Raw genomic sequence first — 18,376 nt, forward strand, 5'->3', positions numbered from 1 at the left:
TCGGAATGGGACTCTCTAAAGCCGGGGTGGCCTTAAGACCTTCAATTCCCAGATCCCACAGATCCTAAAGTGGCCAAGTTGGATATCCCTGCTTTAAACGGGGATATCCTTCCTTCCTTCCTTCCTTCCTTCCTTCCTTCCTTCCTTCCTTCCTTCCTTCCTTCCTTCCTTCCTTCCTTCCTTCCTTCCTTCCTTCCTTCCTCTCTTCTCCTTTCTCCTTTTCTCCCTTCCTAAAAAAATGGCAACATTGGATCCTGGATGCGGGGTGGGGGGTGGGGGGACTCCTGGCCATCCAAACCACCCCTTCCCTTCTGCTGTCTTAATCGTGGTGCAGGTCTTGACCATCCCTTCTGGCTTCTTGTGTTGTATACTTTTTAAAACTCTATTCCGATGCTCTATACTTATAAAGCCCTCTAGAACGGAGTTTCTCAACCTTAGCTACCTGAAGAAGTCTGGCTGGAGAATTTGGGGAGTTGAAGTCCAGACTTCTGAAAATGATTAAGAAACGCTGCAGAATATAATTGGCGTCCGGAGAGGCTAGACTAGATCAAACAATTGCAATAAAGCCTGAAACGATCAACTCGCTGACCGCTAGATGGCAGCGGAGTTTTCTGTATCTCTAATTGACGAGAGCAGCTCCGGCCGTTCCTCCTTTCGCAAGAGCCCTGCCCTCCCCCGCCGCATCCACAGAGGAGCTTCCGGCCTGAAAGGAGCGTCACCTTCCCACCACAGGAAGTTTCCGTTCGTGCGTCGCTCTACCTTGCGAGCGCGGGGGGTCCTCCCGGCGCATGCGCAGAGGGGGTGCTGGTGACAGCTGCCGGCCATGGCGGCCGGGCCGCCTCTGGAACACGAAACGCAGATTTTCTTGGATCTTTTCCACCAGGACGGGCTGGTCATCTGCGCCCGCGGGCTGGGCGTCGACCGCCTGCTTCTGCGCTTCCTTCGCCTCTACTGCGAGCCCACCCGGCTGGTGCTGGTGCTGAACACCAGCCCTGCGGAGGAGGTAGGCGCGACCCTCGCCCTCACCCGGGCCGAGTTCCCACGAGACGCTCAACCCGGGTTAACGCCGCGCCCTAGAGGAAGCCGCCGGCCCTGAGCGCCTGTAGAGGCCTAGAGGGCTTCTGTTCTGGGTTGGCCCAATTTAGGTGGGAAGGCCAGGCCGGTCATTGAGGGAGGAGGGAGGGCAGAGGCCTGTCCTGCCTTTATTTTGGTACAGGTCCAATGCTCCCGCTCTTATTTTCCCCACAAGAACAACAACCCTGTGAGGTAGGCTGGGCTGAGAGCGAGGGGCTGGCCCAAAGTCACCCAGCTGGCTTCCATGCCTAAGGCGGGACTAGAACTCACGGTCTCCTGGTGATTGGTCCAAAGTCACCCAGCTGGCTTTCATACCTAAGGCGGGACTAGAACTCACAGTCTCCTGGTGATTGGCCCAAAGTCACCCAGCTGGCTTTCATACCTAAGGCGGGACTAGAACTCACGGTCTCCTGGTGATTGGTCCAAAGTCACCCAGCTGGCTTTCATACCTAAGGTGGGACTAGAACTCACCGTCTCCTGGTGATTGGCCCAAAGTCACACAGTTGGCTTCCATGCCTAAGGCGGGACTAGAACTCCTACTCTCCAGTCTTTATTATTTGTATCAATAACTTGAGGTGGCAGACATATCTAAGACTGCTTCCTCCTGTTATTTTCCCCACAACAACAACCTTGTGAGGTGGGTTGGGCTAGCCTGTTGCTTTAACTTCTGCCCCAGCTTACTGTCCATCCATCCATCCATCGTGGCAGTTTTCTTAGCAAGATTTTCCGACGTGGTGGGCCTGTGTGCCTCAGGCCCACCTTCAGTTTCTAGCCTGGTGCCTTAACCACCAGCTCCTGAGGAGGGGCTGACATGAAAGGGGTTGAACCTGAGGTGGGCCTGGCCTTGTCCTGCCTCCTGGGTCCTTCCGAGAGTAGTTTGCACCAGTTATCTGTCTGAAGCTTAGTTCCCTTTCCATTTGAGCTGGTCTTTCTTGCAAGGAGCTCAGAACAAGTGAATTATTCCCGTTATTATTATTTTTATTAGAAACAACCATACAGTTTAAACTCAGAGGCAATTAAAGGAAGAAATAAATGTGTAATCAAATGTTAAAAATGTGCCAAATCTTAAGGCATCATCGAGGTTGTGAAATATTTAGTAACGTATAACATTTTATGTCTCCTAATGTCAACTAATGATATTCAAATGCCTACAAGCCTATGCATATCGACTCAAGAATAATTCCTCTGTTTAATTCAGTGGGCTCCATTACTTGACAAATATTGTGTAGCATTTTAACCTAAGGATGCCATAGAGAAAATTCAGATTTATAACATGATCTATGAATGCTTGCTTAGAAGTAAAGTGCACTTTTTCAATGGGGTTGCTTTTCCTATATGTGCCTAGAATTATGTCCAAATATAGATGAATAGATAGATAGATAGATAGATAGATAGATAGATAGATAGATAGATAGACAGACAGACAGACAGACAGACAGACAGATAGATAGATAGATAGATTCCTTAACTTCTGGATAATCAACTATATATATTAATAGCAAACATATTTGCTGAAAACCAATTCTGATATAGCCAAAATCCTCCACTTATGCTTAATAGTTGACCCTGAGTTTGGGGAGTCTAAGGTTTGTAGAAATAAAAAAAGAAATTTTTAAATAATTGCTCTAATAAGGAATTAGCCTAAGGAATACAAATCCTCAAAGTGGAGGTTGGGAAATATTCTGGAAAAGGCCAATGGGTGACCCAAGCTAGCCATCCTCGATAAGATCAGCCCACGATTCTACTGTAATGTTATTGGCATGTTACTGGACAATGCATTCAAAAAGCATCCTTTTTTTGTCTACCTGGCTTTCTCTGACTCATTTTTCCTTTTATCAGGTACATTTTAGTGACCAGTTAAAGACTGATAATGTTGCTTATCTTCCTCTTCACTCTGAATCATTTGTCGTTTGCCAGGAATATTTTATTGACCAGTTAAAGACTGATAATGTTGCTTATCTTCCTCTTCACTCTGAATCATTTGTCCTTTGCCAGGAATATTTTATTGACCAGTTAAAGACTGATAATGTTGCTTATCTTCCTCGCCGAGTTACAAATGAAATTGCCAGCAACAGCCGCTATGAAGTTTACACCCAAGGAGGAATTATTTTTGCCACTAGCCGAATCCTGGTGGTGGATTTTCTGACCGACAGGATTCCTACAGATCTTATCACGGGTAAGGAGTTTACAGCTGGGTGTCATTCCGGCCTCACGGCATGCCTTGCATAGTTTTGAGTCTAGACTGAAAAAAAATGTAGGTCTATTGTTCCTCTGGGTTCACATGAAGGCAAATTTCAAATAACGTTCTTTGTTTTATAGGGTTCGTTCCCACTAGAGGTCAGCATGAGAGAAGGTCTATTAAAAATGCAGCGTAAGCTAATAGCTTAGTCATGGGGACATGCCCAGGACATTCTTTCCTGCATTAAAAACCTGTGCCGCTTAGTTAGAGATAATGGCTGGAATTAGGTCATGAAGTTTGCAGGATCATCCTGAACTAGTCACTTTCTGTCTTTCTAAGCCAGGGTTTCACAATTTCTGCGACTTGAAGAAGTGTGGATTGCAACTCCCAGAATTTCCCAGCCAGCATGTGTAACATTTACCGCGCTGGCTGGGGAATTCTGGAAGTTGAAGCCCACCTATCTTCAAAGTTGGAAAAGACTGCTCTAAAGCCAACCGCTAAAACTGGAAATGGAGACTGCTGACCAGTTTTGAGGAAAGGTGGGAATAAAAATATCACATAATTTTTGGTCTGTGACTGTAGAATAAAAATTATTATTATTATATCACATAATACCGTAATCACAGCATTTTTGTGGCTGATCTGTAGCGTTAGGACAAAAATAGCTGGGTTCAGTCTTGGAAATCTTTATGATCCATCGATTGAAGATCTTTTTATTGAGAGAGATGCCCAACTGTTTAAAGGCGCATTCTGAAAAGGAAATGCTTTTCTGTGTGGCTTGTGGCTTTTCCTAGAGATTCTAGTTCAGGGGTCTTCAAACTTGGTAACTTTAAGACTTGTGGACTTCGACACCCAGAATTCCTCAGCCAGCCCTGGCTGGCTGAGGAATTCTGGGAGTCGAAGTCCACAAGTCTTAAAGTTGCCAGGTTTGAAGACCCCTGTTCTAGCTGATCATAGTGGTTGCTTCTTAATCCTATGAGCTTTTATCTGAGAGTAAATCCTGTTGTATTCCATGGGTCATATTTCTGAGTAGAGGCATCCCATAAAGCTTTGGTACTTCATTTGAATAAAACTTCTAAGACCAGGGAATACTTCTGCTTCTTGTTTGAATTTCATGAGCTGATCCTGTCCATCGCTGTCCTGAAGAAGGAATGAAAAGCGTCCCTTCTTGTCTCCCTGGAGGAGGTGCCAAAGGATAGTTAGAAAAAACATCTTACGCTGTTTCGTCGGCAAAGCCTTTAAAACTTCTTGACCTGTCTTGAAAAAACATTATGTCCTCTCCGTCTGTTTTGTTCTGGATTCCCCACCACCATCACCCCTGCTTCCAATTTATTCTTGTTATCCCGCCAGGAATTCTGGTGTACAAAGCCCACAGGATCATTGAGTCTTGCCAAGAAGCTTTCATCTTGCGGCTTTATCGGCAGAAGAACAAGCAAGGTTTCGTCAAAGCCTTCAGCGATAACCCGGTGGCTTTTAACACCGGCTTTTGTCACGTGGAAAGAGTCATGCGAAACCTCTTCGTGAGGAAGCTGTATCTCTGGCCAAGGTAAGGTGGCTTAAGGATGGAAAGGCTCCATGGAGATCCTCAATCATCCAGCTCACGGTTTCCCCAAAGGTGCTTTTTCCAAAAGGCAACTGGAATTCCTTGGGTTTTGTTTTTTTTTCCTCTGAAAACATTCTGCTTCTCATCCAGAACCAAAGAAGCTTCTCGGATAAGGAGCGAAACGTTTTCAAATAAATAAAAAAAAATCCCCAGAAAATCCAATTGTCTTTTGGAAAAAGCGCCTTTGGGATTGAAAAGATCCTTCCAACCGGAGGACTTAGATCATGTCAAGGTAATGATTTAGAAGCTAACCAGCTTGCGTAATGTGAGACGAACGATGCAATGTTAGGAATGACTCATCAGGAGTCTGTATCCCTTGAAGAGCTTGAGTACAAAAGGGAAGGCCTTGCTGGAGTCTTTCTCGCCTGTTTCCTGCTGTCATTGCTGTGCGTTGGAGTTTGCTGCGTTATCCCGTGTATGTATTTTATTTCTAGTGTACATTTGCAGGTAATGTGTGACATGAACCACGTTTAATACAAACCACTGTTTACTGTATTTACTCCTAGGTTACCTCAGCGCAATAAGACGGTGCATGCTCTGACAGATCAACTGTCCACAGCTAGAAACCAAGGACGGGGGTTGATTTGTGCACTTCGTTGCTGAGATCTTCCTGTCTTTCTCTTCTCCAGGTTTCACGCGGTGGTGCACTCTTGTTTAGAGCAACACAAGCCTGAAGTGGTGGAAATCCACATCACCATGACTTCAGCCATGCGTGCCATTCAGAGTTCCATATTGGACATCCTGAACGCGTGTCTGAAAGAACTGAAGCAGTGCAACCCTGCTCTGGAAGTGGAGGACCTGTCGTTAGAAAACGCCATTGGCATGGCATTTGAAAAGGTACCCCCTTCTCAGCTTGCCATATGGATTGTATTGATTTGTATGGGCATCGTCAGTCTGAGAGGAGTGGCGTCTCTTCCTTCGAATTGAAATGTTCTACTTTTAAACGGGCATTCTAAAGTTGGATTCACATTCAACTCTTGTTCAGTGAAGTTATCAAGGTTTCTCCTGACGAACCCAACCAAACAAACACCTTCGAGACATTTCGATCTTTTAATGTAAAATGTTATTGAGTACATCACTTTGGCACTAATGAAAGCAAAACCAGCTCTGGCAAGACCCCTCCCAAACCCATATAGTAAAAGCATTGAATTCTCCCTCCTCCCTCTGGGTCAGGTCACCTTGCCCAATCAAGTGGGAAAATATTGTTATGAGAAAGCATCTCTAGGCCTGGCCAGACACCTGGTGTGACGGCCTTGAGTCTCACGGTCTGGCTTCTTAATCTTTGAAGTCTGCGTTCCAAACCTCTCTCCTCTTCCCAAGTTCGTTAGGCAAGCTGAGTAGCAGTATTTGTCGCACTACAGCAAAACGCTGCTTCGAAACGTGACAGATGTTTCTGTGCTGCATTTGCAGGATCGAAGTTGGACTTCATTGTGGTTGAGCCTGGGGAAGCTTGTCGGGAGGGGGGGTGATCATTTAGTAATGAGATAACAGTCTGTGGAGCTGGAATGAAGAGCCTTCAGCTTCTCAAGCTTAGCAGTGGCATTTGAAGGATATTCCAGGACAGAATCAGCTCAGGTGAAATGTTTGGCTATAAGAAGGAAAAAATAGGTTTCTGTTGATTGTTGGCCATCCTAAGATGTGCCTCTTACATTCATTAATGGCAGTTTCCCTTCCCTTAATTTAGCAAAAGTCTCCTCAGATCATGCATCTGTTTCTTTTGGAAGGAATTCCGCTGTTTTTTTTATTATTATTATTTTATGGTTTGTGAAATGTCATGAGCTTCAGCAGCACCTAGTCAAAACTCTCCAGCTGAACTTTTCTCCTTTCTTACCAGCTGTGTTTAGTTTAGGGAGCGAAGTTTATCTTTTTTTTTTTAATGGAGGGGCTGACATCTGGTAATACTTGGACAGTGTTTTTATATAAAGGAATGTTTTATTAGTTCTCCAAGTCCCTGGCTTGCTTATCGTAAGCTCGTTAACAATGAAATAAATGTTCTTTTATTTGCCAGTTGTGTGCCAGGATCATAACATCATTGGAATCGGGATTCTTTTTATTTATTTATTTTAATAAGCACATTTTGGGCTAAACAGCCTTAATCTAAGATCCCTAAAATTTCAATGGAATCAGGTGTGGCTGTGAATGGGCAACACTGAGGAATGGAAACAAATCCATGATTTGATTCTTTTTAAAGGTTTGCAGGATCTCAATACTAAATACTGCATTAGAATGCCATATTGCAGGCAAACTCTGCCCACAGCCTGGAGTTCAATCCTGAGCGGCTCAAGGTTGACTCAGCCTTCCATCTTTCTGAGGTCAGTAAAATGAGGACCCAGATTGGGGGCAACAGGCTGACTCTGTAAACCGCTTAGAGAGGGCTGTAAAGCACTGTGAAGTGGCATATAAGTCTAAGTGCTATTGCCCTTCCTTCCTTCCTTCCTCCCTCCCTCCCTCCCTCCCTCCCTCCCTCCCTCCCTCCCTCCCTGTGGTTAGAATGCAGCGTTATAGGCTGACTCTGCCCATAGTCAGAAGTTCGATCCTGACTGGCTCAAGGTTGACTCAGCCTTCCAGCCTTCTGAGGTTAGTAAAATGAGGACCCAGAATGTTGGGGGCAACAGGCTGACTCTGTAAACTGCTTAGAGAGGGCTGTAAAGCACTGTGAAGCGGTATGTAAGTCTAAGTGCTATTGCTAAATCTGTTAAGAGGTTAGCTGACTTGGATCAAGTGTAGATCACTGCACCACACACTAACCATTATTCCCAATGCTGTACCTCCAGATAATTCGTCACTATTTAGATCCTCTTTGGCACCAGCTTGGATCCAAGACCAAATCTCTGGTCCAAGATTTGAAGATCCTTCGCACGCTACTACAGTACTTGACTCAGTATGATTGCGTCACTTTTCTTCATCTTCTGGAGTCCCTCAAAGCGTCGGAAAAAACTTTCGGTCACAATTCAGGTAGGAATAGCTCGAATGAAGGCAAATATACGTGTCCCAGGATAATGATGCGAAATAGAATTTGGGGCCAGTCACCGGGGACCAGAGATTTACCGGTGAATAATATAAACCAGTAAATCTCTGGTCCCAGTGACCCACCTAAATTCAAATTTTGCAGGAATCGTTCAGTTCACCTCGTGATAAAAAGCCAAGTTTTAATTAGAAGCAAAATAACAAACACATGCGCACAAATGTCCCCGAGTGTTCCCATCTATCCAGAAGGCTGGAGGACATGAAATATATTCAGCCTCCCACTTAACGGCTGTTGCTTGAAAAATGTATGCCGTTCGGATCAGATGCCTTAGTCATTATATAAGGAGGGCCACTGGGAGAAGAAGGGAAATGCAAGGATCTGGAAGCTGTGCTGTTTCAGGACATTTGTCCCACGTGGAAATTATTAGCGTTCCTGAGGCCATCCATCTGTTGGGGCAGGTTTCACGCCAAAAGCAAAATTAAAGTGGTAAATCTTTTTCTGGATTTGTAGGGAGGAGATCATGGCACATATGCCTGGCTCAAACCAGTATGTTGGGGTAAAAAAAATACTGGCTTATCCTTTGAGCTTTTTTTCTTTTTCTTTTTTTGAAACCCCCTCATTCTATTGACATATCAGTTTTGTCACAGTCGTGCACGTGTTAGGGCTCAGAATGAATTTCCTGGCTTGTTACACTGCCTGTGATAAGCGCACTTTATTAATGAACCATACACACTTTTTACGGCAATTTGTCAGCTTTGTAGAATCTTTGTTCCAAAGCAAAACTTGAAGGGTCAATATGGATTGGATTAGATCCCGGATTGATTGGACTAGACCTTTCCCTAGCTGGGGAGTTGTGGGAGTTGAGACCCACACCCCTTGAAATGGCCAGCTTTGCGAAACCCTTGATTAGATGGCGACGAACCTGTGGCTGGGTTTACACATTAAGCTAAGCCGTGGTGTGAATTATTTCCTTTGGGTTTCGTGTGAGATGGGAATGCCGCCATTGGCGAATAAGCCATGCCTTCCTTTGTCATAGGATTTTGAATGAATAAACTAGGCCATTCTTGCTTGTTCAGACAAGTGTGGGAAGTCACGTTAAGACTGTTCCCTGGCTCTATGCCAGTGATGGCGAACCTTTTAGAGACCGAGTGCCCAAACTGCAACCCAAAACCCACATTTGTTGTCGGGTGCCAGGTGGGCATGGCCCACTGGATGGGCATGGCTGTGGTGGTCATGGCAGATTGGGTGGGTGTGGCCAATGTTGGTGTGATCACCTCGATGTTGCTCGTGGGGAGGGACGTCTATGGGGGCCGGGCAGGGTTGAGGGAGATCCAGGGGGTCTCTGGCAGGTGGGGCGGTGGGCAGGAGGCTTGTCCTGTGGGGTGAGGCAAGGCAAGGCAGGGTGGGGGTGCCATTGTCACAGGGAAAGGTGCCTGGGATGCATCCAGCCATGTGGGACCTCAGCCAGTTAGCAGGCGGCTGGTTGAAGAGGGACGGTTGCCATCGCGGGCATGGCGTGCGTGCCCACAGAGAGGGCTCTGAGTGCCGCCTCTGGCACGCGTGCCATAGGTTCGCCACCACTGATCTATGCTGTGCATGCTAAATAATGGTGATTACAATGAAGCTGCAGCAAGAGAAGCTTAAAAAAGTCAATTAGGAGGCTAAGTACAGTAGTGGCCAAAAATTGTGGAAACCTTTTGGGAAAAGTGTATTTTTGAGGTTTGATGGCTAATAACATCACTTTTTTTTGGAGTAAAATTACATATCAATGGAAAGACAATTTAATCAAGAATGTAATGCAACAAAGTTTGTTCAATTATCTGTACTGTATTCTATGAAACGTTATAGTCAAATAACCAGAAAAAGGAAGCACCACTTGTTTAGGTTGATATCGGGTAGCTTTCCTTCATCTGATTGTAGCCAATGGGCATGAGTGTTTAGAGAGCCAATCGGCGATTTGCTTAACAACCACCATCCAAAAATTTTGTAAAATCGTATCAGTCACGTGAAGACCCCATTTACTCACGACTCACGAGACCCCTGCTCTATAATCTTATCTTTACTCATCTTCATCTCCTAGGCTGGCTTTTTCTCGATTCCAGCACTTCGATGTTTCTGAACGCCCGGAGCAGAGTTTATCGCCTGCCGGAAGATAACGCGAGTAAGAAAAAAAAAGCCTCCGAAAAAACGGACACAAAAGAAGTGAAAGGTACCGCACGCTCTTCTTCACGGACGTATCGCAAGGTGGACAGGTAGTCCTCGACTTACCACAGCATTTAGTGACTGCTCAAAGTTACGACGACACTGAAAAAAAAGGGACTTATGACCGTTTTTCATACTTAGAACCGTTGCAGCCTCCCCCGTGGTCACGTGATTTACATTCAGATGCTTGACCACTGACTCGCATTTATGACGGTCGCAGTGTCCCGGGGTCACGTGATCCCTTTCTTGCGACTTTCTGACAAGCAAAGTCAATGGAGGAGCCAGATTTACTTAACAACTGTGTTACTAACTTAACAATTGCAGTGATTCACTTAACAACTCTGGCAAGAAAGTTCGTAAAATGGGGTAAAATTCACTTGATAAGTTTCTCACTGAGCAACATAAATCCTGGGCTCAATTGTTGTAAGTTGAGGATTATCTGTATTAGGGTGGGTTTTTTTAGGGGGGTGGGAATCTGAGTATATAGGGCACACTACTCTCAAGGAATTTTTAATATACTTCCAAAATTGTGCTGGTGCTTCCGTATAAGCTTACATTCAGGAAATTAAAAGGAAAAAAAAAAGATTTGATGTTGAGCCGATGCTGAAAATCGATAAAGGTCATAATTTGTGTTCTCTTTCAGAACAGAAGCGGGAATTGGTCCTGGAAAGCAGTCCGAAGTGGGAAGCTCTGGGAGAAGTGCTGAAGGAGATTGAAAAGGAGAACGCCAACAGCGAAGCTCTGGGTGGGCCAGGTGAGGACCTGCATCCAGGCAAGGATGGACAGGGTGAGACAGCCAGGAACATCATTTGAGCATCTGCCCTGTGTATACACACCCCAAGGGGAGAGGCCTCTTTTAAAATTTGAAGTAGACTCCGCTCTACCTTGGAAAGAACTCTGTTGCCTCCAGCAAATAGTGTCTCGATGTAAAGATGTTTTGGGATGAGGAAAAAAATGTGATGTTGAAAAATAATCTGGGAGTCCTATGAAAACAGCTCAAAAGTCACCTGGTTGAGGCTTCCATCCCTAAGGCCCAGCCTCAGAAAGACACCATCTCTTGAGTCAGCCTGGACCATTAACTTTGCTGAAATCATAAATTTGTTGAAATCATTAAAAAAAAAATAGTTTTGGAGCTGTGTAAAGGGAGAGATTTTTCAGGGAGAATGGGAGGGAGGAAGCTATCATGGATGGATGGAAGGAAGGAAGGAAGGTATGGATGGAAGGAGGAAGGAAGGAATTTAGCTAGAAGGAAGGAAAGAGTTTATATGTATTCAAGGAAGGAAGGTATGGATGGAAGGAAGGAGGGGAGGGAGGGAGGGAGGGAGGGAGGGAGGAAGGAATTTAGCTAGAAGGAAAGAGTTTAGTTATATTTATTCAAGGAAGGAGGTTATGGATGGAAGGGAGGGAGGAAAGGATACCCCTTTATTTCACCCTGAAATTTCTTCAGTTGAACTTCAGATATAAAACTTTTGTTTCATGCTGTCTGAATCCCAAAACAGTAGCACTTTGGTTAAGGGATGAGGACAGCTGCACTATTTTGTGAAGACTCTAGACCAGAGGTCCCCAACCTTTTGGGCACCAGGGCACCGGTTCTGTGGAGGGAGGTTTTTCCGCGGACTGGAACATGCGTGGTTTTGTGTGCTGCGTGCATCCCACGGATGGGGTTTTGCTTGTTTGCGCGGACCATTTTTTTGGCATGCTGTGGTCCCCGGACCAGGAGTTGGGGACCCCTGCTCTACAGTTATTTTTTCGGTTAAAAATACAGATAGTCCTCGACTTAACAACCATTCATTTAGTGACTGTTCAGCGGTACTGGAAAAAGTGGACTTACAACTGGTCTTTGCCCTTCTGGCTGCTTCAGCATCCTCCCGGTCTCGTGATCCAAATTCGGTTCCTTGGCAGTCAGCATGTATCAGTCATGTGATCCCCATTTGTGACCTTCCCAGCCAGCTTCCATACCAGCAAAGTCCAGGAGGGAGGAAAGCTGGATTCGCTTAATGATTGCGTGACTCACTTATCAACTGCCACATTTCACTTAATCTTGGCAAACGTCATAAAATCAGGCACAGCCCCCTTAACACCTGGCCTAGCAACGGGAGTTCTGCTCCCAGCTCTGGTCGTTAAGTCGAGGACTATCTGTATGAGGTGGAAGGTTGACTCGCTTTCAAGCCATGAGCATGGGAACTCTCTCTCTTGGCTGCAGGGCGGGTGCTGGTTTGCGCCAACGATGACCAGACGTGTGCTCAGCTCAAAGAATACATCACTATCGGGGCCAAAGCCTATTTAACGAGGCTCTACCACAAAAGCTTTGGGCTGGAGAAGGAGGCTGGTGGGACCTGCCTGAAGAACAGGAGAGAGGCCAAGGGCCACGACAAGAATGGCCGCGAACCGCCGGCCAAAAAAGCGAAAACGGAAGCCTCCAAAGTGAAAAAGAGAAAGAAAAAAGCAGAGTTAACCCTGACGCAGATGTTGAGCAAAGAGGAGCAGGAAAATATCAAGGTGGAGGAGAAAGAAGAGGAAGAAGATTCTCGGGGCCTCAGCAGTAGCCAGGAGAGCAATGGGGAAAGATCAGAAGATCTCCAGTTAGAACTCTCCTCCTCCGACGCCTATTACGGCATCCTAAAGGAGCCGCTGACTGTGATCCATCCTTTAAACGGTTGTGGGGATCCATACGCCCTCACCTCCGTCTTGCACGAGGTGGAGCCGAGATACGTGGTCTTGTACGATGCAGAGCTGACTTTCGTTCGCCAGCTGGAAATTTACAAGGCTAGCAGACCAGGAAAGCCCTTAAGGTAACTTGGCATGAAAGGGAACAACGGCGGGAAGAGATTGTTCTGGCTGTGTTTGTGCTCCAGGCTAATTTGGACCCAAAAAATAAAAAAGTGAGGTCCTTGGTGCTCTCTGAGCTTGGCTGTTTTCTTGCAGACATTTCATTATCCAACTAGTGGCACTAAGAGTAGTAACAATGCCGTAGGGCAGAGATCCCCAACCTTTGGGGCACCAGGGACCGGTTCCGTGGAGAGAGGTTTTTCCATGGACCGGAGAGTTCGTGGTTTCGTGTGTTGCCTGCATCCCACGGATGGGGCTTTGCTTGTTTGTGCCGACCGATTGCTGGCATGCTGTGGCCCGGTTCTGGTCCACGGACCGGGGTTGGGGACCCCTGCTGTAGAGAACAGCTTAATCAAGAAGCCACCAAGAATATTCCCACCAACATTAACAGGGCAAACCATTGTATAAACAGAGGGCAAACTCCACTCCCTGTAGCTCTGATGGTGTTACCTAGTCGGGTCATGAAACGTCTGCAAGAAAATAACCAAGCTTAAGAGAGCGCCAAGGACCCCACAGTTCAACCCTGAGCTCCAAATATCGTCTTCTATTTATAAAAAAATAATGCAATTTCTTTTTTAAACAACAAAAAAAAAACAGACACAACCACATTTGGCCTGGAGAAATGAATACATGCTTATAGTCATTTTGCAGTATTTATCCAGAGTCTTATATGGAGGGAAGGATGTGTAGATGGGTAAATTTGATCAGGGCCTCTCCTTCTACAGAATGAATCACAGGCTTTAATTCTTATTAATGAGAGAGTCTATTCAAGAGAGTCTATTCTATTGGCTTTCAAAAGCCAATAAAATTAAAGGGAGTAGCACAGCTAAGGAAAAGGGGGAAAAAAATGGCGGACTGCGCTGTTTGGCGACCCCCGTGAAATGGTCGTTCGATCCCAAATGGGGTCCCGACCCACAGGTTGAGAACCACTGCCTTAACCTGATGTCCATTTGGTAGACTCTGGTCTTGTGATATATATGGTTCAGCATTATGAAGGTGCCCAGCCCTTGTGGGTTATTTTGCCAGCCAGGATTGGGTGTATTTGCAATCCAGCCAACGTCTTTTGGATTTGAGAAGGTCTTCTGTCTTCTTACCTTGCAGAGTTTATTTCCTTATCTATGGAGGATCGACGGAAGAGCAGCGCTACCTCACCACGCTGAGGAAAGAGAAGGAAGCCTTTGAAAAACTCATTCGGTAAAAGCCCTCCCGTGGGTTAACCTTTCAAAAAGATTCCTATTTCATGTTGTGTCAGCCACAGTTGGCTGTGGGGCACTTTGAGCAGCGCCCAACGGGGTTGGTGCTTCAGATCACTTGATCACTTGAGACAGCCTCTCTCCAGAGTACAACAAGGGAGAATTTGCCCGATACAATTACGGCTCGTCAGACGGTCTGCCAGATGTTCAGACCGGATTTGGCATTTTTGCTTACCTATCGAGTCTTTTCCAAGGGCCTGGGATAGGCAGATGTTGTTATTACAGGTGGTCCTCAACTTATTACAGTTCGATTAGTGACCGTTTGAAGTTACAGCAGCACTGAAAAAAAAATGACATGACTGTTTTCACACTTATGACCATGATGTTCGTGATTAAAATTCGGATACTTGACCATTGACTCATATTTAGGACAGTGGTAGCGTCCCGGGGTCATGTGATCCCCTTTTGCGACCTTCTGACAAGCAGAGTCAATGGAGAAGCCAGATTCACTTAACAACCGTTACTAACCGAACAGCTGCAGGGATTCACTAACAGCTATGGCAGGAAAGGTCATAAAATGGGGCAAAACTCACTTAACAAATGTCTCGCTTATTAGCAATGGAAACTTCCAGCTCAGTTGTGACTGTAAAGTGAGGATGACCTGTATTAAATGTGTTTGCTGCCTTTCCCTGGGGCTACTTTAGGTAGTTCACAACCATTTAACCCCCCCCCCCCCCGAAGAAATAAAAAAAGGAAGTTTAAACAAAGCAAAAGTAAAGAACAATAAAATAAAACAAGGGAAAAAAACAACAAAGAAAAGACACTGATATGATTAGTGGAAAAATAGATGGGTGAATTGGGAGGGGGGGAGGTGAAGAACTGCTGTCAATCTAGCAGCCACTTCAAGAGTCAAAATCCCCTATCAGGTCCCCAAGCCAATTTGAAGAGCCAGGTCTTTAGGTTAACACAATCAGTATGGTTTCCTAGACTGGTCTACCTCAAAGGGCTGAGTAATTCCTCCTCCTCCCCCCCCTTCTCCTCTTCCTCCTCCTCCTCCTCCTCCTCCTCCTCCTCCTCCTCCTCCTCCTCCTCCTCCTCTAAAATTGTCCAAGTTATAATGCCAATTCCTATCAATGCAATTATCTGCGAGAACTCCTCAAAAGATTCCCACCCATTTAGAAGACTGCTAGAGCTTTCTGTTGCTAGGAGGCCCGTGTCATTCTCCTCTCTTTCCATGTTTCCAAGGTAGCAAACTTATGTGAAAAGATGGAGAGGGGGAGCGATGAATTATATAACAAGTTAGAGGAGGGGTGCAGAGGGAGTCTTCCCGAAGTCTCTCCCATCCCTTTTATCGGCAGCAGCCGTAGGAGGCAAGCAGGTGTTTGTGTTTCTCTCTTTGGCGATGAAATGGTTTCTCTCTCTTTGGGATGTTAGATGGAGGGAATGGCAAATCATCGAAAGACATCAGAGGGATCTGAGCCTCTCCAGTTTTAATCCAGCGCTCTGACCGCTGCTGTGCGCTGTAATGCAACAAGAGAATGAGTCATTGGATAAAAGATGGGCAACAAATAAATTAGATAGGTAGATAGATAGATAGATAGATAGATAGATAGATAGATAGATAGATAGATAGACAGACAGATAGACAGACAGATAGAAGATAGATAGATAATAGATTAGATAGATAGATAGATAGATAGATAGATAGATAGATAGATAGACAGACAGATAGAAGATAGATAGATAATAGATTAGATAGATAGATAGATAGATAGATAGATAGATAGATAGATAGATAGAAGATAGACAGACAGATAGAAGATAGATAGATAATAGGATAGATAGATAGATAGATAGATAGATAGATAGATAGATAGATAGATAGATAGATAGATAGATAGATAGATAGATAGATGGGTGATAGATAGGCAGGCAGGCAGACAGACAGACAGACAGATGCTTGTAAGTCAAGGACTACTGTATTAATTGCCTACTAGTAAATTAAAAATATTTTTGTTACTCCTTCTTTCTCAGCTAGTGGTGAGTTACAAGCCAAACCTTCCCCAGTCAGATACAATATAACACCGTCCAATATCTTCAGGCAGAGTGGCCAGTGGCCGTGCACATTTAATACATATTTATTTATGTATTAAAACTTTTCTATAGACACCTATCTTATAACAAACTCTGGACAGCTCTCAGTCAAGAATTAAGACATGTCAATGGCTCTGGAGTAGACTCCCACATTCAAGCTGTACAGTTTTAGTGCTTAAAAATTAATTAATACTGTTGCATCCTCTTCCTCTTCTTCGTTTCAGAGAGAAAGCTGGCATGGTAATTCCAGAAGAAAGAGAAGGGCGAGATGAAACCAACTTAGATTTATCAAGAGATTCCACGGCAGCCCCCCTTTCGATCGATACCCGCAAAGCAGGTCTGTTTTGGACTCTCGGCAACCGTTCTTAAGACCTAATCTCAGTCTCTGTCCTTTTGGGGGTGGGATTCACATTGACTCATGACTCATTGACTCAGGCAGCAGGGACAAGACTCTGCCCTCGCACCCCGCTGCGCACAGATGATGCTGTGGGGTGCGGGTGGAGGGCGTGGCTGCTATGGCGCTGGAGGGCCGCCTGGGCAATCTGCGGTGGGCTGTGGAGGCGGTGGGTGGCCCTGCGGGCAGGTGGTGCAGGGGGCGGAGTGGGGAGCGACGTGGTTTTTGGATACTCGGTCTCTAAAAGGTTTGCCATCACTGCCTTAGGTGGCCAGCAGCAGAGCGTCGTGCAGCAGAGCATCGTGGTAGACATGCGTGAATTTCGTAGCGAGCTTCCCTCCTTGATCCACCGGCGGGGCATCGACATTGAGCCCGTGACGTTAGAAGTTGGGGACTACATTCTCACCCCCGACATCTGCGTGGAGCGGAAGAGCACCAGCGACCTCATCGGCTCGCTCAATAGCGGCCGGCTGTACACTCAGTGCGTTTCCATGTCTCGCTACTATAAACGGCCGGTTCTGCTCATTGAGTTTGATGCCAGCAAGCCCTTTTCTCTCACTCCCCGGGCTTCTCTCTACCAAGAGATCTCCAGCAGCGACGTGATCTCCAAACTCACCCTCCTGACGCTCCATTTCCCGCGCCTCCGGCTCCTGTGGTGCCCCTCGCCGCACGCCACGGCCGAGCTGTTTGAGGAATTGAAACAGAGCAGGCCTCAACCGGACGCAGCGGCAGCTTTGGCCATCACGGCCGATTCTGAGACTCTCCCCGAACGGGACAGATACAACCCTGGTCCTCAAGACTTCCTGCTCAAAATGCCTGGGATCAATTCCAAAAACTGCCGGGCCGTAATGAATCACGTCAAGAGCATCGCAGAGCTGATCGCTCTTGCTCAGGAGAAGTTGGCAGAGCTTCTGGGCAACGCTGCCAACGCTAAGCAGCTTTACGAGTTCATCCATCTGCCTTTCACAGAGGCCGTTTCTCAAGGCAAAACCAAGAGGTGATGATGTGTCAGGCCAGGCTTCAGAAGGTGCCGTGATCCATGGTGACTGTAACTTAGGAGTGACCCGTGCATACAATCTCTTTAAGGTGGGCCAGTTTACAGGGGGGACCTTTGACTGTCCAGATGTCCTTTTCTGATCAGCAGCCAGTCGCCAAACGTTCCCTGATATCAAAAAGTTCCTTCACCAAGTTTTTCTCGTGGATGCCAAGCTGTCTACCCTACCCCCGGTTTATTTTTAAGATGAGGAGCTGCAGTTTCTCCTTTGGCTTTTGAAGAAGGCGATTATGGATTCTGACAGGTGCCTGGCTCCAGGAAGCATTGGGTAAAGATATCTACAGGGGTGTGTGTGTGACTGCCTGTGTGTGTGTCTGTGTGTGAAAATCTGCAAGATGCGGTGTCTGCCATTTTGCAAATCTTAACATTCTTCCAGATGCTATATTGGAGTTTTTTTTTTCTGGTTACAAGTTTTAAAGCAAGGGTGTGCAACTTTGAGATGGTGTAGGTCAGGGGTAGGCAACCTTGGCTCTTTTAGGACTCGTGGACTTCAACCCCCAGAATTCCTGAGCCAGCCATGCTGAGGGGAAAGAGAGGTTTCCAAGCTGAGCCATGCTGGCTCAGGAATTCTGGGAGTCGAAGTCCACCAGTCATAAAAGAGCCAAGGTTGCCTACCCCTGGTATAGGTTCTCCTACTTGAGCAGGGGGCTGGACTACAAGACCTCCAAGGTCCCTTCCAGCTCTATACTATTCTAACTATGGCAATTTTATGACCTGTGGACTTCAACTCCCATGCTGGCTCAGGAATTCTGAGAGTTGAAGTCCATAGGTCATAAAATTGCCATA

The 18,376-nt window shown here is 46.0% G+C and overlaps 1 protein-coding gene across 2 annotated transcripts; it reads left to right on the forward strand.

Annotated features, from left to right (window-relative positions):
* Nucleotides 1-768: 768 nt before the first annotated feature.
* Nucleotides 769-18,134, forward strand: ERCC4 (ERCC excision repair 4, endonuclease catalytic subunit). Of its 2 annotated transcripts, none has more exons than XM_039360730.1 (11): nt 769-1,003; nt 3,070-3,250; nt 4,604-4,799; nt 5,486-5,693; nt 7,631-7,811; nt 9,905-10,033; nt 10,670-10,813; nt 12,230-12,818; nt 13,957-14,049; nt 16,367-16,479; nt 16,804-18,134. In XM_039360730.1, the coding sequence occupies exons 1-11, from the start codon at nt 824-826 to the stop codon at nt 17,535-17,537; spliced, it is 2,748 nt and encodes a 915-aa protein (XP_039216664.1). In that variant the 5' UTR covers nt 769-823; the 3' UTR covers nt 17,538-18,134. The 2 variants fall into 2 exon arrangements, with proteins under 2 accessions (XP_039216664.1, XP_039216665.1); XM_039360731.1 differs by having other exon boundaries at nt 10,670-10,780.
* Nucleotides 18,135-18,376: the final 242 nt, after the last annotated feature.

Source organism: Crotalus tigris, unplaced genomic scaffold (genome assembly GCF_016545835.1).
Source record: "Crotalus tigris isolate CLP2741 ecotype Arizona unplaced genomic scaffold, ASM1654583v1 scf7180000019173.45859301935:6455823, whole genome shotgun sequence".
NCBI lineage: Eukaryota > Metazoa > Chordata > Lepidosauria > Squamata > Viperidae > Crotalus > Crotalus tigris.

Coding starts and splice junctions, on each gene's coding strand:
- ERCC4 (XM_039360730.1), top strand. CDS start 824: ATGGCGGCCGGGCCGCCTCTGGAACACGAAACGCAGATTTTCTTGGAT. Junction 4,800..5,485: donor AAGCTGTATCTCTGGCCAAG/GTAAGGTGGCTT, acceptor TCTCTTCTCCAG/GTTTCACGCGGTGGTGCACT. Junction 5,694..7,630: donor TTGGCATGGCATTTGAAAAG/GTACCCCCTTCT, acceptor CTGTACCTCCAG/ATAATTCGTCACTATTTAGA.